Raw genomic sequence first — 25008 nt, 5'->3', positions numbered from 1 at the left:
CTTAAACCTAACTAACCTAAGGACAGCACACATATCCATGCCTGAGGCAGGATTCGAACCTGCGACCGTAGCAGTCGCGCGGCTCCGGACTCCACGCCTAGAACCGCTCGGCCACCGCGGCCGGCTAGCCAACATTGTTTTTAAATTATTTAGCCTAGCAATTTTTCGTTTTTTACTAAATTTTACTGTCCAAATTATAACATTTCACACAATAATATCACAATAACATGAAATAAAATTAAATTTATAAATAACTAACTCTGTGCCGTGTAATGCACTCACAGTGATATGCAGCTTGTTTCTCTATGAAGCTATACTTTATACCATTCTTTTATTCTCTGGAACAAGTACCTTCCACATAATTTTTGAAGTCATAACGGGAACAACAGTAATTCTGTTGGTAACTTTAAAGAATCCGTCTAGATCGCAAAAATAAACATCATTTGTGATACAGACTGATTGCTTTCTGTTAAACGCCCAGACTATTTTTGAATTTAATTTCATATTCCGATCATTGTTGTTATCAGTTGAATTCCAGTCTGATGCACGTAGTGAGGCGTACATTGAATATTTCATAATTGTGAAATGTACTGTGTTTGCTTTTAGCAAATTTATTGAGTTAGTTTTGGCGCCAGGATAAAATGTTTATTTTGGTTTTAACCCTGTTTTATCTCAGTGTTGGATGGATTTACTCTTCAAAATGTCATTATCATATAGGTTCAGGACCAGATCTTCAAGTTATCTCCACATAACACTTGTGCGCAGAAGTATCCATCATATTACAAGTATGGCGTTGAATACTGAGAGGAGATATATTTAGCTTCTCCTGTTTTGCTATTATCTCATTGACATACCAAGTTAACATGACGTCACTGGTGAAGTATTCGTTCTAGACGTTATCCCGGTCAAGATCTGGGTATTTTTCATGCGTTTAGTTTTATTGCCGTGACATCATTAGCACGCTGTAAATAATTTGGTCGTTTTTTCCCTTGTAAATTTATTTCTTGGACGTTAAATACCCTTGTTCTGCATATCTTTTCTGTTTGGGCAACTATCGAAGCGTAGACAAAATCCAGACAGCAAGGCAGCTTTGAAATTTATTGCTTATTTATCTAATAAAACGAGGAAGAATTATCTTAGACTTTTCACTCAAGATTTACGGTCAACAAGATACGTTGAACGAAATTGATACTGTCTTCCTTTAGTGCATATAGAGTGGTAGGACTAAGTATATTAGTATTCTAATGACTCTACGCATTAGAGAAATGAGTTCACACCTCTGCAGCGCACTTAACACTGTTCCCGAAGTGTAGTTTTCATGGTAAACTCGTCGTGATCTTAAGAGGTGGAGGCGCTGATGGCTCCTACTATAACTGTATTATTCGTATATATTTTTAGGACATTTTCCCACACATGGCCCCTTTGTGGAGAAGTGAGGGGCAGGTAATATTTTGAATATTTCAGCACGTGCAAAAGGTTCTCTACACGCCAGTCTGTGTTATTAACAGCACAGATAACGCCAGAGGAAAAAATTGTCGTTTCTTTCTGGATTTCACATCGTTTAGTTGCGCAATGTATTACGACTGGCTGAACAAACAACGATAGATTTTTCCCCTCGAGCTATGTGATTAGAAACTTGCAGACGACGCTTTCGGGTGACAACAGCAATTCGTGCTGCACGCTTTCGATTTGGAAACAAAAGACGGTCTCTCTCAATGGAGTTGGGACATCAGCAATCTGAACCTTGCATAATAAACAGAATAAAGTGAGAATTTCAGAACGACTGTTTCTGATCTTCGACAAGATAATTGACGGAATCTCGGTATAAAATTTTTAACTATTGGAGTGAGAAAGCGACACATAAGCGGCGCGGCGCGGCGCACAGAAGGCTTTTGAAATGCGTCGTGTTTTAAAGATTACTGGGGTCACGCGAACGGAGGCGGAGTTGTGTCGAAACGTGGGCGGGCTTCCCTTTTTAACAGCACGTAGCAACGCCACCCCTCAGCTTGTGCGCCGACGTCTGGAAGCGAGAACAGGTAAAGCTGCTGCAGAATAAGGCTTTTAACGAGCAAGGCTTTCAAGTGAGACGAATCTGTTCATAGAATAATGTAATTTGCTAACAGTTCAACCATCGAACTTCATAAAAGATGTAAACTGTGCTCTAAGCCCGGCCACGAGCCAGTCAACTACCATCCTGGTAACGTTCGGTGCACTTGAGTTTGCCGACCACGCCTCAAGGTCGAACTCTTTGCCTTCAGCCTACGACAGTCTGTCTCTTATAATCCAAATACGACACTGCCCTGCTAGTAATGTCGTGCATAGTGTATGTCTTTGGAATCAAAACCACTCGTCATTGCCCTGAAGTCCTTACTCGGTACGCCCATTTACTGTGACTATGCAGACTTCCTACTTCGACCTGCACTCGCGAGCATACTCCAAAGTTTATCCGTTTCTTCGCGTTGTCAGATAACTTTTTTTTTGTGGCAGTTTACTAATACACAGCGTCACCGGTTCAGATCCGGTCGAACTGTCTCGGTGGACTAGTGAGAGGGGACTCAAAGCAACACCTGAATAACAGCCGAGCGTAGCACGTTGAAGGTGTGGCGGTGGAACTTCAAGTTCCGTAACACCCTCCGACGGTGGAAGTACAGAGGAGGGGTGCAGTAATGCGCCAACTCTATGGTAAAAAAAAAAAAGTGGCTGGACGCGAGCAGGCCACTGCTAGTGAATGTACGAAAACGAACAGAAAAACGTGGTCGTATTGTCAGATAACGATTGGCCTCTGGTCGTATGAAGGTATCCGCTGTTAACAGTTTTAAGGGACAGTTTGGTTGTTTTGAGAAACTGCACCGTAGATTTCAATAAAATCTCATAAATAATTGCAAAGGATTTTTAAAAGGTATAAATAGTTTAAGTTCTTTATTTTAAAATATGCATTAAGAATTTTTACAATAATAACATATAACAACCTCAAAAGTTGATGTATGTTTCAGCACAATATAAAGTTCATTTCAAGAATCATCTTACTACAGCACCTGAATGGGCCTTAACATTTCTTTCATCATCCTGTTATGTAAATACACACAAACAATGGCAATGGCTACACTTTAACAATGTTTACATGTTTTAATAAACATTCATATCCATCCGATTAGCAACAACTTTTAATTGACATTTGCGCTGGCGAACGTACGAGCGGCGTTTAGTAAGTAATGCAGCTCTTTTTTTTCTGAGAGCAGGTTGGTTTTATTCAGAATTCCGATACACTATACTATTTACCACTATTTTGATTACAAAACTATTGATCAACATCATTTCCGTTCAGTTGACTACCTTACGCAACCTTACTGGAAGGGCAGTCTGCCCTCATGACACCACTCTACTGGTCAACGTCAGAGCCAAGATTTTGCTGCATAAATAACCTCCCCATCATCCGCGCACTGCCTCCTACGGAGTGCATTTTCCATTGGGCAAAAAGGACGGAAGTCGGAAGGTGCGAGATCTGTGATGTACGGTGGATGAGGAAGAACAGTGAGCTCCTCTCGGGTGCGCGGACTTTCTTGAAACCTTGCGTTATCTTGGAGAAGAATAGATTAGTTTGCATTTTTGTGGGGATTAATACGCTGAAGTCGTTTCCCCAGTTTCCTGAGGTAGTACAGTACATTTCAGAGTTGATTGTTGCACCATGAGGGAGGACATCAAACAGAATAACTCCTTCGGAGTGATATGTGGCAGTAGTTACAATGGGTGCGGTATTCGGGCCAGAAAAATATTTTTCACACGGTTTGTACGGTTTTGAGCAAGATGTGGGTAACTACCACGTAGACAAAGATTCAGTGGCATTCAGTAAATAATGTAACATTTTTTCTCGGCCATTTGCGGGGGAAAACATACGGAACTTGTTGCGGGATATTATGGAAATATTCCCGCTTCAGCTCCTGTACTTTCATGAAGTACCGATTGTAGATGGCGCTACAATTAGCCTTCAGAATGACGTCTGCATGGGAGGTGCGTTCGAAGCAAAGCGCTGTCATTGAATTTCTTTCGGCGGAAAACCAGAGCATCGCAGATATTCATAGGTACTTGTCCGGCCGCTGTGGCCAAGCGGTTCTAGGCGCTTCAGTCTGGAACCGCGCGACCTCTACGGTCGCAGGTTCGAATCCTGCCTCGGGAGTGGATGTGTTTGATGTCCTTAGGTTAGTTAGGTTTAAGTATTTCTACGTTCTAGGGGACTGATGACCTCAGACGTTAAGTCCCATAGTGCTCAGAGCCGTTTGAGCCATAGGCACTTGCAAAATGTCTGCAGAGATCTGGCATTGAACAAAAACATTGTGAGTCGTCGTATGAGGTGTCTGTCATCGCAGGCCAGTCCGTTCTCCGGCGTGCAGGCCAGCGTCACACAGTTGAGACTCCTCCAATATTGGAACGTGTGAACACTCTCATTCCAGGTGACCGAACGATCACAAACAAACACCTCGCTGCACAACTAGATGTCTTTGTCTGTAGTATTGACACACTCGTCCACCAGTTTGGGTAAAGGTGTGTGCCGCTGGGTTCCTCTCCGCCTAACAGAAGACCGTGAAGAGCAACGAACGACCATCTGTGCGGAATTGCTCGCGCGTTACGAGATTGATGATGACAATTTTTTGTGGTACATCGTCACAGACGGTGAAACATGGGTCAGTACCTTCCAACCGGAAACAAACCGGCAGTCCCTAGAGTGGTGCCACAACACCTTTCCTCCGAAGAAAAAGTTCAAAGCTACTACCTTGGCCAGTAAAGTCGTTGACAAAGTTGTCATTAGCAGGAATCTAACGTTAGAGGTAGAGCTGACATATTTCGGTTGATCATGGGAACTCCTCCCGAACAGGCCATGAAGGCCCAAAGGACCGACTGGCCGCCGTGTCATCCTCAGACCACAGGCGTCACTGGATGCGGATAAGGAGGGGCATGTGGTCAGCACACCGCTCTCCTGGCCGTATGTCAATTTCCGAGACAGGAGCAGCTCTTTCGCAATCAAGCAGCTCCTCAGTTAGCCTCACGACGGCTGAGTGCACCCCGCTTGCCAACGACGCTCGGCAGACCGGCTGGTCACCCATCCAAGTGCTAGTCCAGCCCGACAGCGCTTAACTTCGGTGATGTGACGGGAACCGGTGTTACCACTGCCACAAGGCGGTTGGCATGGTTGATCATGGAAGTATCAACTAATTAATACGAATACATCATATCACTTACCATGTTTTGCAGGCAATAACTCTGTTTCTCATCCACTTTCCCTTTTCCATTATTCACAGCTGAGGACTTTATGTACGTGGCTTCCTTCCAGCACTTTTCGAATCTATGTGCGACTCCGCTCTTTGGTTTTTCTATTTCCTGTGTCCATTTGCGATGCAACGGCTCGCATAGGTGATATACATTGGATGGGATCCCCAAACAAATGCTACGTTCAGGTCGCACATTCAGTAAACTTAGTAATAAATAAATAAATAAAATAAATATTTTAAAAACACCTCAACAGAGCCACAAGTGACTATGGTAGAGATAAATAATTGAACTGAACTCCTAAAATATCCAAGGAAGTAGTTCAGAAAGGATGGTGTGCCAGTTGGAGCGCAGCAGTGCAACAAATCGTTATCTTACATGTAACAGAAAGATTCTCGATTTGAAAGTATCAGAAAGTAGCTAAAAGAATAAAAATCTGTGTAACAGTAGCAATATGTACAAATGAAACGGGAAAACGCTACAAAGATGATTTCTGCTTTAATTGTAATGCGACGTGCCGCGAGTTCTAATTATCACCTCTTACTTAAAAAAGTCGCACGCAATTTGATCTGAATTTATACTCTCGCAGTAATGGCTTCATAACCTTTAGACATAAGATTACTACTTCCGTAAGAAATAAAAGTGCATTTCCTGTACGAGACAGATGTCATAATTCCGTGAATAACGTTGTTACCCACTAAGCAAACTGCAAGAATTTAGGGGATTACATATAAAATAAAAACTGCTTAAAAGTTCTTACAATTCAAGTAGCAGGATCCTTGTACATGCTCTTAATAATAAAATGTCGGTCGGTATATATACTAGTAAGACAAGCTCACATGCGCATCACATATCCCTATTCATGTACAGTGGTGGCGCAAGACGAAAGTTGGAAAGAAAATGTTGCATCAAATGAGCTGATGTATACAATAATAATAGTTATAACAAATTTTATTAGTATGCTATGCAATTATTGTTGTTGTTGTTGCGGTCTTCAGTCCTGAGACTGGTTTGATGCAGCTCTCCATGCTACTCTATCCTGTGCAAGCTTCCTCATCTCCCAGTACCTACTTCAGCCTACGTCCTTCTGAATCTACTTAGTGTATTCATCTCTTGGTCTCCCTCTACGATTTTTACCCTCGACGCTGTCCTCCAATGCTAAATTTGTGATCCCTTGATGCCTCAGAACATGTGTTACCAACCGGTCCCTTCCTCATGTCAAGTTGTATCACAAACTCCTCTTCTCCCCAATTGTACTCAATACCTCCTCATTAGTTATGTGATCTACCCATCTAATCTTCAGCATTCTTCTGTAGCAACACATTTCGAAAGCTTCTATTCTCTTCTTGTCCAAACTATTTATCGTCCATGTTTCACTTCCATACATGGCTACACTCCATACAAATACTTTCAGAAACGACTTCCTGACACTTAAATCTATACTCGAGGTTAACAAATTTCTCTTCTTCAGAAACGCTTTCCTTGCCATTGCCAGTCTACATTTTATATCCTCTCTACTTCAACCATCATCAGTTATTTTGCTCCCCAAATAGCAACGCTCCTTTACTACTTTAAGTGTCTCATTTCCTAATCTAATTCCCTCAGCATCACCCGACTTAATTCGACAACATTCCATTATCCTCTTTTTGCTTTTGTTGATGTTCATCTTATATCCCCCTTTCAAGATACTGTCCATTCCATTCAACTGCTCTTCCAAGTCCTTTGCTGTCTCTGACAGAATTACAATGTCATCGGAGAACCTCAAAGTTTTTATTTCTTCTCCATGGATTTTAATACCTACTCCGAATTTTTCTTTTGTTTCCTTCACTGCTTGCTCAATATACAGATTGAATAACATCGGGGAGAGGCTACAACCCTGTCTCACGCCCTTTCCAACCACTGCTTCTCTTCCATGCTCCTCGACTCTTATAACTGCCATCTGGTTTCTGTACAAATTGTAAATAGCCTTTCGCTCCCTGTATTTTATCCCTGCTACCTTTAGAATTTGAAAGAGAATATTCCAGTCAATATTGTCAAAAGCTTTCCCTAAGTCTACAAATGCTAGAAACATAGGTTTGCCTTTCCTTAATCTTCCTTCTAAAATATTATTGATATTATTGTTGCAATGACAAAAAATATAATAAACAATCACAAATTAAAACAGACGAATTTCTCGGCTTTTCGCCTAACTATGTTTTTTAATGATTACGTCACAGCCGCTATTTCCGTTTCAATTCATAGTACTGACAGCGCAGATAGTCTCTCTTGCCTCAAGTAGGTCTTAATCGATTTTTACTCCGAGAAACTTCTCTCGGCTGAAGCAGAACTGTTCGGAACTGTGAGCACGATTCTGATTGTTATGTAAGGTCGCTTCTTCCAAATTATTTTGTAAAATGCATTGAATAAGTTGTTTTACGCCTTTGATTCAGCCCAGTCGATTAGATTTCAAAACTTGTATGTGACTATTTATGCCTTCGCTGAGTCATTACAGTCCTTGAGAAGGTCATCCTTGGATAAGGATTCCAAATAATTGGTATGGTAAATAAAACCAAATCGTCCAACAAATTCATTGCGTCGATTACTGCAACATCTATCATTGCTTTTAAAGTTAGCTGTGTACTGCATTTCAACAGAATGTGTAGGTTTATCAATTTGTTCTTAACCGAACGTTCGGTTTTCTCAGTGGTATTCTTTTTTTTTAAACAAAACTGAGACAAACAATGGGGATTTTGGAACGCTTGTTTCAAAGCCTATATTACGGAATTCTTGTATCCAGTCACGAAATTAACGTAAGATATCTAAAGCGACCTTCAAGTTCGCTTGAAACGATTGTCGTAGTTTACTTATATTCTTCACACGTAGTAAAATCTCGTACCACACGAGCATTGCAACAATATACTCGAAAGTTAGCACTTCGTTCAAGACTGATTCACAGTCTCTAAGAGTTTCGGAATCATTAGTTTTAATTTTCAGGTCATTCACGCTTGAGATTACCTCATAAAACTGCAAAAATATCGCTTCTACTGCTCCCATTCTATTTTCACACCGTGTTTCAGACAGAGGTTTTAATGTCAGTTTTATTTTTGTACGACCCAAATGTTTGCTTCACTTGTAAAGAGCACATCAACTTTATTGATGGAGCCTAAAAACGTTTTAGCTGTTGTAGAAGTGTTATATGCGTTTATCGAAAGTAGAGTCTAACAATGGCATCCACACGGCGTGATGAATGCTCGTGGATTAATGTTAAATATTGTTCTTCTGATACGTTTATTAGTGCCAGTCATATTGGCTCCGTTATCACATCCATGTCGTCGACAGTTTTCGGTATCTAGGCCACTATTTTTTAGTTCCTCTAAAATGGCATTTCTTAAACACTCTCCCGTTGATTCTGCGACAGCATTAAACCCAACGAAATGTTCCATTATCTCTCCAACTGAGGAATTGCAAAATCTTAATATTACTGACATATGTTTCATACGGTTCACATTCCTGGTACAATCGACGATGAAGGTATAATATTTTGCTTGTCTGACTATTTTTATAATTTCGTAATAACAGATATTTGTACTAATGCAGTTAATTCCTTTTCGATGCCGTGGTTCAGATAATGCTGACAAAGTTGATTTTCATTAATACGTTTCAAGTGCTCTTTTGGTATTAAATCATTTTTGGATAACAATTTATAAAGGTGTATAAAATTCCCGCTGTTTCCGCTATCGTTCAGGAGAAAGGATTCTCGATGAGCTCTAAACGTCAAATTGTGTGAGGCTAAGTAGTTGATAATATCGATCAATCTTCAAACAAGTTGTACCAACACCTTTGTAATTCCTTAATCATTCTTTCGATTTCCTTACAGAATTCTACTTATTTCATCATGCACTTCATGTGTCCTTGACTTTGTTTATGTCTTTACAAAGGTGTATAAAATTCCCGCTGTTTCCGCTATCGTTCGGGAGAAGGGATTCTCGATGAGCTCTAAACGTCAAATTGTGTGAGGCTAAGTAGTTGATAATATCGATCAATCTTCAAACAAGTTGTACCAACACCTTTGTAATTCCTTAATCATTCTTTCGATTTCCTTACAGAATTCTGCTTATTTCATCATGCACTTCATGTGTCCTTGACTTTGTTTATGTCTTTACAATATCCTACTCAGATTTCCCAGTCAAAACGCGCTTCTTTTACCATCTGTGTTTGCAAATGTATAAAAAAAGTCTACATGGAAAGCAATAAATTTATCTTGAGAAATGGACTAAGCCAACCATCTGTGATGATGTTTTTCGCCATGACTCAGTTTTTTAGTATTATGAAATTTAGTAAAAAGTATTTTATTTGCGTCTTCAAGGTAAATTTCATCAGATTTCTCTAGGTATTGTTGGAGACCGTTTGTAATTAAGTCATGACGCTGCGAATTTGTTCCTGGAAATACCCGCTTCCCCGGATCTAATTCTGTAAATGACTGCCATATATGAAGAGCTTGCTCTTCATTTAGTGAGTCACAAATCTTTTCACTTTTTAACTCTTTATTCTGCTGAGACTCTTGGATCACAGCAGTTTCATCTAACTCTGATACCGTATCAGAAAGGGCAACAGATTCACTCGACTCTGAAGCTGGTTCTGTTAAAGAAACTGAAGAAACCTGCAGAAGACACAATTCTCAGAAGCATCTGAAGCAGTTAGACTTGAAGAAAATTTTTTAAGGATTTCGTTGTACTTAAATCATCATCATCATTTAAGACATTATGCCTTTCAGCGTTCAGTCTGGAGCATAGCCCCCTTATAAAATTTCTATATGATCCCCTATTCAGTGCTAACATTGGTGCCTCTTCTGATGTTAAACCTATGTACTTAATGTAATTAAATATAACTGTCTAAGCCTGTCTTCTTCTTTGAGATGTCCTGGGTTCCCATTTCCTCCCTAAGACCCTGTCTCATGAGGGTTCTCCAGACATGATGGTCTAAGAAATATTTTTTGTTAAGTAGGCGGATAAGTAAAGTAGTTAAAGTACTCGTTGTTGTAGTGTAGAGAGAGTAGTATGTGCGACGATCATACGTGGCGGAATAATTTTTGTATTCTGCCTTGTATGACGGCAGAATAAATAAGATTAAGATATAAAAATTATTTACGAAATACTTACGTGAATTTGCGACGGTGAAATAAATAACGTTTTACAGATAAATAAATATACTAAGAAATATATACTGAATTACCTTACAAATATCAAATAAATCACAACACTGTGATAAATGTATTAAAATATAAATAATAACCTATTTACAATAAACAAATAACAAACTTTTCACTTAAGGGTAGCTCAATACGCAGTTCAGTTGAAGGGAAATGGTCATCACTAAAAACGGCCATCACAGAAATTGGAAAGAAAAACGTAGGCACATAGAAAGTAACTGTGAAGAAAACAGGTAACAGAAGAAATGCTTGAATTGACCGATGAATAAGGAAGTACAAAAATGTTCAAGGAAAATTAGGAATACAGAAATGCAAGTCACTTAGGATTGAAATAAATAGGAGGTGTGGGGAAGCTAAGGCGAAATGGATGCATGGTTGCATGAAAAATGTGAAGAAATCGAAAAAGATATGATGGTCGGAAGAACTGTCTCAGCATACAGAAAAGTCAAAACAACCGTCGATGAAATTAAAAGCAAGCGATTTAACATTAAGAATGCAAGAGGAATTCCACACTTAAATACAGTGGGTAGATGGAAAGAGTAGCTAAAAGGCCTCTTTGAGGGGGAAGACTTGTCTGACGACGTGATGGAAGAAGAAAGAGGAATCGATTCAAGGAGATAGAGGTCAGTTACTAGAATCAGAATTTTAAAGAGCTTTGGAAGGCTTAAGAACGAGTAAAGCAGAAGGGACAGATGACATTCCATAGGAATTCCTAAAATTATTGGTGGAAGTGGTAACAAAACTACAAGTCACGTTGGTGTGTAGCTTGTATGAGACTGGCGATAAATATCTGATTTTCGAAAAATCATAATTCACACAATTCCGAAGACTGTAAGAGCTGACAAGAGCAGGAATTAAGTTGGTGAGAAGAATAGCATACAGCAGAGTGGAAAAGAAAACTGAGTATGGGTTAGATGGCGATCACTTTTGCTTTAGGAAAGGTAAACACATCAGAGAAGCACTTATGACGTTTCGGTAGATACTGGGGGTAAGACTACGGAAGAATCAAGAAATGTTCATAGGACTTATCGACCTGGAGAAGGAGAAAAATTGGAATAAAAATTGGGAAAGACGGGTAATAAATATGTTCAATAACAAGAGGGAACAATAAGAGAGGAAGACAAAGAACGAAGTGCTCGGATTAAAAAGTGTGTGAGATACTGACGTAGGCTTTCGTCCCTGCTGTTCAATCTATACATCGAAAAAGCGATGATGGAAGTAAAAGAAAGGTTCAAGAGTGGAATTAAAATTTGTAATGAAATTTGTGGCGAAATTTGTGGCGGTTCGCATCAGACCAGTCAGACACCTTATGACGGGTATATCCCGCGTGTATCGTGTAGTAATCGATCTATCCGAACCGGTCTACAGTTCGCATGGGACGCTGCTCCATATGTATACACCTTAGGTGCATCGTGTAATAGGAGATTAGCTTTCGTCATGTTGCCAGAAGACCGTAGAAAAGTATTGCTACACATCTACGGAAATAAATACGGATAACTAAATAACTAAAATTTTAACAATCTGAACAACTTTTTTGCGAGACCCCACAGGCGAGAGGCCGTCAGGTGTTGCCGACTGCTAACGCCGCCACTACTCTTGTGGGTCTGGTGAGACTATAAGCATGTCGACACATGTTGGAGCATATACTGTACTCGAACATTATGAATCACCTTGAAGAAAATGACTTATTGATACATAACCAAGACGGATTCAGAAAATATCGTTCTTGGTCAACACAGCTAGTTCTTTATTCCCATGAAGTAATGAATGCTGTCGACAAGCGATCTCATATCGATTCCATATTCCTAGATTTCCAGAAGGCTTTCGATACCGTTCCCCACAAGCGACTATTAATCAAATTGGTGCGTATGGAGTATCGTATCAGTTGTGTAACTGGATTCGTGATTTCCTCCAGAGAGGTCACAATCGTAGTGATAGACGGTAAATCATCGAGTAGAACAGAAGTGATATCTGGCTTTCCGAAAGGTAGTGACATAGGCGCTCTGCAGATCCTGATTTACATAAATGATCTAGATGATAATCTGAGCAGCCCCCTTAGACTGTTTGCAGATGACGCTGTAAGTTACCGACTAATAAAATCGTCAGACGATCAATTCCAATTACAAAATGATCTAGAGGGAATTACTGTACGGTGCGAAAAGTGGCAGTTGGCATTAAACAAAGAAAAGTGTGAGGTCATCCACATGGGTACTAAAAGAAACCCGATAAATTTTGGGTACACTATAAATCGCACAAATCTAAGGCCTGTCAATTCGACTAAATACCAAGAAATTACAATTACGAGCAACTTAAAATGGAAAGACCACATAGATAATATTGTGGGGAAGGCAAAACAAAGACTTCGGTTAGTTGGCAGAACACTTAGAAGATGAGACAAACCCACTAAAGAGACAGCCTACATTACCCTTGTCCATCCTCAGCTAGGATATTGGTGCGCAGTGTAGGATCCTTACCAGGTAGGATTGGCGGAGAACATCGAAAAAGTGCAAAGCACGGCAGCTCGTTTCGTGTTATCGTGCAATAGAGGTGACAGTGTCACTGATATGATACACGGATTGGGGTGGCAGTCACTGAAACAAAGGCGGTTTTCTTTGCGGCGAGGTCTGTTTACGAAATTTCAATCACCAACTTTCTCTGACGGCTGTGAAAATGTTTTGTTGACAACCACCTACGTAAGAGAAATGATTATCAAAATAAAATAAGAGAAATCAGAGCTCGAACGGAAAGATTTCCGTGTTCCTTTTTCCCACAAGCCATTCGAGAGTGGAATGGTAGAAAAAAATGGCTCTAAGCATTATGGGACTTAAGATCTGAGGTCATCAGTCCCCTAGAACTTAGAACTACTTAAACCTAACCAACCTAAGGACATCACACGCATCCATGACCAAGGCAGGATTCGAACCTGAGACCGTAGCAACCGCGTGGTTCCGGACTGAAGCATCTGGAACGGCTCGAGAACAGCGGCCGGACGGAATGGTAGAGAAGTAGTATGAAAATGGTTCTATGAACCCTCTGCCAGGCACGTAAGTGTGAATTGCATAGTAACCATGTAGCTGTAGATATAGACCATTCGAGACAGAGGGGTTGGCGGACACTGCAGGCAGATTGTAGATATGGCGATGGACCATTTCTCAGACTTCCAAGACATTTCTCAATACTTTGTGGTCGGACGCCAGCCGCCAACATAGGGTGGTTCAGGAGGCTATGTGGAGCCAGCTTATTAGGTCTTACACGCGGCACGAGCACTCCTCCGTCCTACGTCCAATACTTCGGTGGCGGCCAGGGCCACTTCCACAACGTTTTCCCACACGAGCGACATGTCATCATTCGGCGTCTCCCTCTCTTCCCCCACTCTCTCTCTCTCTCTCTCTCACACACACACATCCGCATTAATTACCTTCACTTGGGCTCATGCTATGAGCTTTAAACATAATTTGACCAGGGTGCACTCTCCGATCAACGTCATTTCGGGGGTGCACTCTGTCCTGACCTCATATTTTTGGATGGTAGCGAACGACGGCATCTAAAAACTCTTGTGAAGGATTTTTTGGAAGTAAATGGCATCGGCGTTTAGACTTGCCTGCCCGTTTTCCCGACTTAGCCTATAGAGCACTTCCGGGATACGTTGGGGAGACGTAACGCAGCTCGCCCACATGTGATGAGGACCATCCAAAAATCGTCAACCTCCCAACTACAAGAACTCCTTGCCAACCTTGAGGCCAATGTGGGAGCACGTTGCGGAGCATGCATAGTCGTTAATGACGGCGGCACACCTTATTACGAAGCACGTCACGCCTTTTGTAATGTGCAGTGGACCACCATGAATGGCGATGACTGCGGCGTAATTACTGTCTTTGAATGAACGTTCATTGTTGTTCATCTCCTTGTGTATTTGGTTCGGTTACCTTTGGCATTATACGTAGCAGTTCTTTCTATGCCCGCATCTCGTGGTCGTGCGGTAGCGTTCTCGCTTCCCACGCCCGGGTTCGATTCCCGGCGGGGTCAGGGATTTTCTCTGCCTCGTGATGGCTGGGTGTTGTGTGATGTCCTTAGGTTACTTAGGTTTAAGTAGTTCTAAGTTCTAGGGGACTGATGACCATAGATGTTAAGTCCCGTAGTGCTCAGAGCCATTTGAACCATTTTTTTGAGTTCTTTCTATGTATGGTCCAACTTTCATCGCGCTGTGTTACTTGCTAGTGACGCACAATGCGAAACTTACTTTCGTCCGTAGTTTTTGCACACCAGAGAGTTAAAGTTAGAAAGAACTAATTTCGATTTCAGGTAAGTACTGAGACCTTAAAAAGCTTTTAGTGAAAGCACACAGAACTATACGTATTGCATTGTTCTAGGTGTAATAAAAATTAGAGTGGAAAGAATAAACCTATGAAATTAGTGTAATTTTTTGTTTTAGTACTGGAAGTTTTTAATTCTGTAATATGCAAATTAAATCATTTTCCATAATAAAAAGTGCAACAGAAATTCGAAAACGATCATCGGATTTTATACTGAAACGTAAAACATAGGATACTGTTTAACTGTGTAGTTTACCGAACACGCTGAGAACATATTTTGTTATGTTTGGTCGGTTTCCAATATTTCCATCTCACGGCGTTCACCTAGAGAGATTTTTGAGTTACACTCGTAGGAAATGTAAAGTCAAATGACAGAAATAAAACCACTGCAGTTGAAGTAAAGAGAGCAACCAGAGTTCATGCATATAAAAGAAAATATCTTTTGAACGAGTCCACTTATGAATGAAATGTGATTTCTTTACACTTTAGACTACTTTGTGGTCGGACGCCAGCCGCCAACATAGGGTGGTTCAGGAGGCTATGTGGAGCCAGCTTATTAGGTCTTACACGCGGCACGAGCACCTCTACACATATCGAGAAAAATACATACAGCAGGGATACCGGTGGAGTGTGCATTCAGATGCCCATAACACGATTTTTTTGCCAATATATGTTGACTTCAAAACCCACGGGATTGCATTGCGGCGTTGGTTTTCTTCATAAAAACTCTGCAGATTTGGAATGTAATCACACTGCTAGCACATACGCATCCCTCTCAAAAGTACCGTGAGTTTTGTACACGTGCCTCTTAAGCTAGTTGACAATTTGCATTCAATGATTGGAATGAATACCAGTTAAATCTTCGAAGAGATAGCTTCAATGGTGTTATGCCTGTTTGCGACAAGTTTCGCAGCTCAGCTTTCACTGATAATAAAAGAAGAGAGAGCCACCGATATATTTTAGGTTTTCTACTACTCTTGATCGAAATTCCGAGTCTCTGCTATCAAGAAAAATTCCTGAGGCTTCTTCCTAGGCCGCCGAAGCAAGAATTTCGAATTATATCTAATTTTGATCTAGGATATGCAACAATTCAGCGATTTATCACAATCAGAAATATTTTTATGGTTTCGTTCATATTTCTGGTACAAACTTGGACGGAATGGCAAGAAGTGTATTTCTCAAGAAGGCAGGTTTCTTAACATCGAATGTAAATTTGCGTGCTTGGAATATTTCCTGAGGGTATTTATCTGGAGTGCCGTCATGTGTGGAAATAAAAGCGGACGACACAATATGAGACATCAAGGAATCATCAATTTAGTAGTGGGGGAAGTGTGTGGCGTAGAGATTACAGACGAGTACAGGAAGTAATTTCAAATGGATGTAGATTGCATCGGTTGTTTGGAGATGAAGAACGATGTACAAAATACAGTATCTAGGAGAGATGCATCAAACCAGTCTACGGACGGAATACCACAACAGCAACCCCTGTCAGAAGGAAAATGAAGCACTAATTACACATACTAATTCTTTACACCTTCAGTAGTAGTATTGAGTTTTCTATGGTGACTGCTTTAAAATAATCGCAATAGTTTGGAAATCGATAGAATCCGGAGATAAGGACCCTGGGCAACATACAGAATCTTGTCTGGAGATGAAAATTTATCGAATTATACATACATTCAATGAACTGACTACGGAATATTTACCCACTGCGAAACTCATCCAGCACTTGTCTCACAAATATGTGATCACACAGTCTTCCATATGATGCCCACGTTTTTAACCCTTTATTACACATGTTTCATAGAAGCGTGATACCAGGTATCTACACAGTGTGGTCTCTGAGGTATAAGGGAGACACTGCTCGAGTTCTAGGGCACGAGGAGTCTGAGGTCTAGTTTACTTGAAACCAGAGGTCTTGGGGATTTGTCATGTCGTGCAATATGACACAACGTATCATTAAAATTTATTATGTATGTTTCTCACTCTGTTACTTCGTCTTATAGATGCACTCCCAATCTTAGATACTTCCTATTGTAAACACATCCCACTCCTTAGAAGCTCATAAATTTGTATCTATTTGTTCTTACACCTCTCACCGTACCTGCAATATGGGGTGGATCTGAGAGAGCTCACTGCTCTGGGAATTAGAGTAAATCCGTAAGAAAGCGCAAATTTTGATTTAAATGACTTTGAAGCTGCTAGACAGGTCGAAAAGCTGGTTACCTTCTTTTATATCCCTAACTATCTCTTTTTTTGTGCTACGATAGAAGCAGTTTTCATTCTGATTCTCAACTTTTACTATACCATGATTCTGACATTAGATCGCCATAGCTTGGAAACCAATGTAGATTTTTGTTGACCCGGGCGACGACCGATCATTTAGAGTTTTTTTTACGGTTTTTTGAACCATGTGGTAACAGATAAAGCTTTCCCAACACAAGAGGACGACACTTAATTACATACCAGTGGGCGTTGATTTATATCAATGGGGCAAGCAGAAAATTCGTGCTGGACTGGGATTCGAACCCAGGTGTCCTTATTAGACAGTTGTGCTGACCACTAATCCAAAGTAGTCACCATAAGCGCACGGACCACCCTAACATGCCTCCCGTCAGACCCAAATTCTCAACTTATACCACACACTACTGAGGTTGAACCCTTGCTCATTAGCCTCATTACTGGCGGCATGTCACCGATCCCCGTAAAAGTTCGAGCTTGCTGTGCGCCTACACTGAAGTGATCATTGGACATGTCTGAAATAACAGACACCACATATATGTATAATTAAGATGATGACCACCAGGAATTCCTTCAGTACAGTCGCACACCAAGCAGGAACTCTTATGGCAATCGGTGAGGTGCCACGAGTAACGAGGCTAATTAGCAGGGTCACTATATCAGTAGTGTGTGGTACAAGTTGAAAATTTTGATCTGTCCGGAGGCGTGCTAAGATAGTCCGTGCAAATGGTTCAAATGGCTCTGAGCACTATGGGACTTAACTGCTGTGGTCATCAGTCTCCTAGAACTTAGAACTACTTAAACCTAACTAACCTAAGGACATCACACACAGCCTTGCCCGAGGCAGGATTCGAACCTGCGACCGTAGCAGTCGCGCGGTTCCAGACCGTAGCGCCTAGAACCGCTCGGCCACAACGGCCACTGTGTCCAGATAGCGTAGTTGTCAGTGCATCTGCTTAGTAAGCAGGGGACCCACGTCCGAACCCTGCGCTAGTACAGAATGAGATTTTCACTCTGCAGCGGAGTGTGCGCTGATATGAAACTTCCTGGCAGATTAAAACTGTGTGCCCGACCGAGACTCGAACTCGGGACCTTTGCCTCTCGCGGGCATTTGCTCTACCAACTGAGCTACCGAAGCACGACTCACGCCCAGTACTCACAGCTTTACTTCTGCCAGTACCTCGTCTCCTACCTTCCAAACTTCACAGAAGCTCTCCTGCGAACCTTGCAGAACTAGCACTCCTGAAAGAAAGGATACTGCGGAGACATGGCTTAGCCACAGCCTGGGGGATGTTTCCAGAATGAGATTTTCACTCTGCAGCGGAGTGTGCGCTGATATAAAACTTCCTGGCAGATTAAAACTGTGTGCCCGACCGAGACTCGAACTCGGGACCTTATATCCTTTCTTTCAGGAGTGCTAGTTCTGCAAGGTTCGCAGGAGAGCTTCTGTAAAGTTTGGAAGGTAGGAGACGAGGTTCTGGCAAAAGTAAAGCTGTGAGTACTGGGCGTGAGTCTGGCTTCGGTAGCTCAGTCGGTAGAGCACTTGCCCGCTAAGGCAAAGGTCCCGAGTTCGAGTCTCGGTCGGGCACACAGTTTTAATCTGCCAGGTAGTTTCCTGCTCTAGTACAAATTTTCACCTTGCCCCATTGATATAAATCAATGCACAGTCACAGATAATCTTTAATTCCTTTGTGTCTTAACTTGTTAACGTTTCAGTCTCAGTTTCTGCTTCTTGCTTAGGACCACCCAAAATTGCTGAATGTGGGGTAAACATATTGGGCCATATACTTGTACCCCTTAAATGATCGCACTAGTTGCTCTGTAGCGCTGTAGAACTGCTACCTGCTGGCCATGTAAGCTTCTACCTCAGTGAACTGGTCTGTACATGGCATTCGGTTGTACGGAATTGGCGAAGCAATTTCAGTGGATATGGAGATCTGACAAACTGGCAGAAAGGAGTGATCGTATTTGGACGTTCCGGATTAAGTTTCCCGTATTGTTTGGTGTTTCACAGCGGACGGTCCCATGTGTTTACAAGGAGTGGTGTGCTACTCAACCACGACAGTATTGTGCTCGGTCGTCATCGGAAACGGGTGGTGACTTTAAAGTGAGCAAGTGTAGTGGTGTCTGATGAAAACGCATACCACTGTCAATGCTTTCAGATCAGCTATGTTTACACGATCAACCCAGATTACAGACTCATGATAAGCCGACCGAAGCAATAATATTTCGGTTGACCGATACCGTAATCTCCCGACGATGTAAGAACAGTGGTAGTATGAATATCCTAGCCAAAGCGGACCGCAGATGGGTGTCGAACATTGTCAGTGATAATATTGTTTTAAAACCCAATAGAAATTAAATCTCTAGTCATCTCCGAGTGAACATTTCGAAGAGATGTCAAGTTTGTTTTGTTTACAGATGATACAGACACTGCAATAAGTAGCAAATCAAGTATTGTCGGGGGAGGGTGGGGGGGGGGGGGAATAGTCTCAGAAATGGATATCAGTAAATGATTCTTGTACAAGAAAACTTTAAAAAGACAGACTATATGAGTTTAGTACTTGTAAGAGGTTTCCCTTGCGTATAAGTCTAAAACATGACGACAAACAGATGGAAGAAGTTGACAGCTTTAAGTTCTTCAGATTACTGCTTGGTAGTAAATTCAGCTGGGATGAGCATACCAAAGAACTGTAGAAGCGCTTAAAATTTCTATTTACAATGCAAATGTTGTCGTAAATAGGTTACTTAAAATCTAGCATAATATACTTGCTTTCATTCCATGTCATACGGAATTATTTTTGGGGATAAGGCATCAAGCCAGGTTACAGTTTTCCGAGTCCAAAGACGTGTAATAAGAATTGTCTGTGGTATGAACTCAACAACATCATTCAGAGGCTTGTTTAGGTAACTATTGATACTGACTACTGCTTCTCAATACATTTATTCCTTAATGAATTTTGGCATTAAAATTACAGCTCTTTTTCAAACCAGCAACTCGACTCATGAAATCAGTAATAGAAATAAGAATAACATTCACAAAGATTTCAGGTCGCTTACTTTGATCCAGAAAGGTGCCCAATATTCAAGAACATGCATTCTCAATAACTTGCCAGCACCTAGAAAAAGTTTAACTATCAATAAAGTTCAGAGCAGCACACAGGATTTGCTGGCGGTGAACTCGTACTGCAATGATGAATTTCTTAGTAGAAAAACTAACGTATGAATGTTATTTATAATACGAGGGTTATTCGGAAAGTAAGGAACGATCGGTAGCGAAATGGAAATCACAGTGAAATCTGATGAAGTTTTGCACAGGTGTGTCGGGCAGTGTCTCTGATATACCCGTCGATCGCGTTACGTTGTTCTTTTTGGTTCTGAGCACAAAGGAAGCACATAAAGATACCTAGAACAATAGTGTCTCCCGCCTAGTACGAGGGTCTGGTGAGAAATTTCGCCTGAAGCTATGCAGCCAACATTACACAATTGTCGTGCGTTTTCTTCTTCAAGACAATTCTCAGCCGCGTTCGGCAGGGACAATGAAGATGCTCCTGCATCGTTTTCAATTCGAAATGTTTGATTACCCACAGTACAGCCCGTAATTGTCTCCTTCTGATTTTCATCTCTGCTCACATGAACCGCTGGCTATGGAGACAACATTTTGGCACAGACAACGAGCTGTAGGCCAGCGTAGAGAATTGGCGGAAAGCACTGGCAGCTGCCTTCGTTAACGAGGGTATTGGAAAGTTGGTACAGCGCTAAGACAAACGTTTAAGTCGGATCGGCGACTGTGGAAATAAGTAGCTGCAAGTTGTAGCTAACTGTTACGAATAAAACAGTTTTGATTTTCACTGTGGTTTCCATTTCGCGACCTATCGGTCCTTATTTTCCGAATAGTCCTCGTAGAAAATATGCGAGTATTATGCGGAATCTGAAATATGTACGAATTCAGCACAGTGGTGTGATAACTGTTAATAAGTATTGTAAAATTATTTTGCTATGTGATGTTGCAAGGCTACTGTAGCCTTAGCGAACTGGACAGTTATATGTTCTGCCAAAAGTTTGCTGTTATACTTTAGATGAAAATATGTTGAAGGTTTATTTGACTTGTTCCACATCCACGAGGACCATTGCTCGTTGGATCCGCAAAAAAGGTATAAAGTTACGTATTGTAAATATTTGTTGTGTATTCTTGGTTTTTGATACGCTCTACATCCTGAAGGATCTCCTCACTACGGATCCATTGGAACGAAAAAAGCATCTAATATAATGTTCGAAATGCACAACAGAACTGACCCAATATATGGAATCCTCAGATGACACTATTGACTGGTGCGTGACATGATATGGTGCCTTTTGCAATGCACTTTTACCTAATCCGTCTTTCATGCACACCGACGGCTTAGAGTGAGCTAGAAGCCTCGTACTAAAAGCAGGTAGCATTTCACCTTGGTATAGTGTCACCTGCTATATTGTCTGTGTTCAGGAAAGATTTGTGTTCCAAGACGAGTGGTTCGATCTGCAGATGGACGTGAAGGGGTCGGAGGTGGTGTGGCCGCTGTCGTCAGTGTTGTGGGAGCTGCGACTGCTTGGGTTGTGGGTGCCGCCCCCGGGCCGCCGACTGCGCCACCGGCTGGTGCTCGCCTTCGTCATGATCTCACACGTTGCCAACTTCCTCGGCGCCTTCGCCAGCATCACCATGGACACACCCAGCAATCTCCCGCAGCTCTCCTTCATAGCCTACAACTGCCTCATTGACGCTGGTCTCGCTTGCAAAGTATGTAATACAACTGTTTTTGGGATCAAGACACAGCGATTAAAGACCTTTGCTTCCAGTGGCCACTGGTCAACATCGATGGGGTAAGTTGAAAATTTGTGCCGGACAGGGATTCGAACCTAGGTCTTCTGGTTATTAGGCGGGTGCCTGACCAGTACACCATCTGAGCACAATGGTTCCCATAACCCCACAGACTATCCTAACACGTCTCCTGTCAGACCAAAATTCTCAACTTACACAACACACTACTGACGTAGTGCCCCACTCATGAGCCTCATTACTCGCAGCATCTTATCGATTTCCACAGGAGTTCAAGCTTGGTGTGCATCTGCACTGAAGGGGTCATTGGCTATCATCTCTTAATTACAGTCCGCCTGCTTAGCTGGGTGGTAAAGTGCTCGCCTCCCATGCAAGCGGGCCCGGGTTCGATTCCCGGCTGTGTTGGAGATTTCCTCCGCTCGGGGACTGGGTATTGAGTTGTCCTCATCATCATTTCATCCTCATCCCCGGCCCGCAAGTCACCCAATGTGTGGTCGAATGAAATAAGACTTAAACTTGGCGGCCGAACTTCCCCGAATAGGGGCCTCCCGGCCAACGATGCCATACGCTCATTTCCATTTCTTAATTATGTATGTGGTGTTCGTTGTTTCAGATTTGTCCGAAAGAGCAGAAGCCACATATATTCAAATGGTTCAAATGGCTCCAAGCACTATGGGACTTAACATCGGAGGTCATCAGTCTCGTAGACTTAGAACTACCTAAACCTGACTAACCTAAAGACATCACACACATCGATGCCCGAGGCAGGATTCGAACCTGCGACCGTAGCAGCAGATCGGTTCCGTACTGAAGCGCCCAGAACCACTCGGCCACAGTGGCCGATGCCACATATATGTTTTTGGGTTCTTGTAACTGAATGTTACTATTAACGCAACCCAAAAATCTGCCATAGTTCATTAAAAAGGGTGGCAGGTTAGACGTTAGTATTATTAATTAAACATTTGCTTGACTAGAACGGAAATATTGCTACAGAATAAGATATAACGAACAACATTTATGATACAAACGTCACCTAACACTTGCTAACAGCATGATGCATGATGCTTGATATCCCATACCTAATACAATGAAGTCTAAATAACATGGCTGTCTCTTGGCAGTCCATGATATTGTCACGACGACGGAAAATAATTATGCATGCTATATTTATTGCTCCACGAATAGCGTTTGCCAAGTCGGAACTGTTGTCTTCTGAACGGAACTCGAGGTACTGTGTCCCTTATCATAAGTGCAGGATATGTTGGCATACTAGGAATGGCTGAGCTACAGGGCCTGAACTGACTCGTCTGATTGCAAGGTCAGAACTGGGAGAGCGTCCGCTGCACCTCGTCTCTTATCCCTGCCGGCGGAAGGATTTCCTTCTCCACCGGTACTGGGTGGATCCAATGAACTCACAGTTCTCGGCTGACAGTACTTTCTTTCGTGGCAGGCAGCACTATTGGTGGATGAATATAATATGCTGATGGACTTGGTGGAGGAAGCAGAAAGTACCCTGAAGAGAGAGAACCATCTGGAGACTAAAGCTTTGAACAGAGAGGTGCCAGGAGAAGGGTTGCGCCTATGTAGTGACGGCCTCTAGTGGCACTGTTGTGTATCTCTTGAATCATGTTCGCAACAACTCTCAGCTTCTTCCTCATTACTATGCTTACGGCTTGCATGATCGCAGCCTGCTTTACTGAAGCTAACATGTCGTGCTCTGTCAAAGACCGCCTGGCGTGTTCTGAGAGGTATGGAGAAGGACAACTTACAGAAGACAGAGGAGTTTTCTTCAGTCGACACAATCGACGAGAGAAAGGAGTGTGGGCTGCTTGTAGAGATCCAACGGCGACGCGGCAACAAATTGAAACATTTAAAAATAAAGAACTCGATGTAAATCTCAAATAAGCAAGATCGGAACCAAAGTCAGAATGGATTCATTGTAATGGAATTCTATTCAGGCAAAACTCATAGGTTAAGACCCCCTTAGCTAATTTTATGTCTAACTCTGAACTTGAACTCGTGCCAGTATAAGACGGATAATTAGTCCCCAGAATCTATTTTGGCATGACGAGACAAGCAACTGTTCTAATTGTAAGTCCAAGACGAGTAACACAGCAGTGGTGTCTTCTTAGTATTGTAGGCCTGTTATTGCCTAGGACACGGATCAGCGGGTATTTATATCGTTCACAAAGGGTGCTTTCTTGGATCATACCTTATTACGAAACATTCTAGAACATATCCTCTGACTCCTATTTGTGTTTATCGAAGTTGTAGTCACATGCGCAGTGCAAGCGTCCCTTCATTTGTGTGTCCCTCCTTTGAATCGTTGTACGAACGTCGAAATGGCAGATTTGAGATAAAAGATCGCGGAACTGAAAAGCAGCTACAATCACTTAGTAGTGGAAAGACTTCAGGGCCAGATGAAAAAATTGTTAAAATGGCTCTGAGTACTATGAGACTTAATATCTGAGGCCATCAGTCCCCTAGAACTCAGAACTACTTCGTTTTAGTTTAGTTTTAGTTATGTCATGTTCCTTAGATCACTTCCCCGATTATTTTATTGATATGATGTGAAACATGTCAGTTTAGAAGATATATGTACACACCTGAATAGTGCTAATATTAATATTACTGAAGTTTTTAATTCTACACTTGCAAGTACGTTTAGAGGTACAATTCTTTTTTCTTACCATTTCTGAAACAGAAACTCGTCCATGGAGTAGGAGTTGTGCAAAAGAAATAATTTTAAGCTACATTTAAAACTAGATCTGCTACCTGGCAGACACTTTATGTTATAGGGCAGATGATCAAAGATATTTGTTGCTGAATAAAGTACTCCTTTTTGAGCAACTGACAGCTTCAATAACGGATAGGAAGGTCATTTTCCCTGTATGAACATCACTGTTCTTCGCGAATTGAGATGGATTATTTGTAACGAATTTCATTAGCGAATATATGTACTCTGATGGTGCAGTTAAAATACCTAACTCCTAGAGAAGGTGCCTACATGACGTCCTACACTCACTATTCCCACTGCTCCGTTTTGTGCAATCAATACTTCATGTGTAAGGAGTTACCCCAGAAACTAACCTAAGGACATCACACACATAAATTCCCGAATCAGGATTCGAAACTGCGACCGGAGCAGTCACGCGGTTCCGGACTGAAGCGCCTAGAACCGCTCGGCC

General features: G+C 41.8%; 1 protein-coding gene across 1 annotated transcript in view; it reads left to right on the top strand.

Annotated features, from left to right (window-relative positions):
* LOC126419644 (odorant receptor 83a-like) overlaps positions 1 to 25008 on the top strand; it is a 160189-nt gene that overhangs the window by 46134 nt on the left and 89047 nt on the right. The window contains exon 2 of the mRNA XM_050086833.1: positions 21491 to 21781. Within this exon, the coding sequence (XP_049942790.1) occupies positions 21491 to 21781 (291 nt within the window). The remainder of the gene's footprint in view (positions 1 to 21490; positions 21782 to 25008) is intronic.

This window comes from Schistocerca serialis, chromosome 9 (assembly GCF_023864345.2).
Source record: "Schistocerca serialis cubense isolate TAMUIC-IGC-003099 chromosome 9, iqSchSeri2.2, whole genome shotgun sequence".
Lineage (NCBI taxonomy): Eukaryota > Metazoa > Arthropoda > Insecta > Orthoptera > Acrididae > Schistocerca > Schistocerca serialis.
The sequence above is the reverse complement of the archived record's forward strand: the minus strand, read 5'-3'. Positions and strand labels throughout refer to the sequence as shown.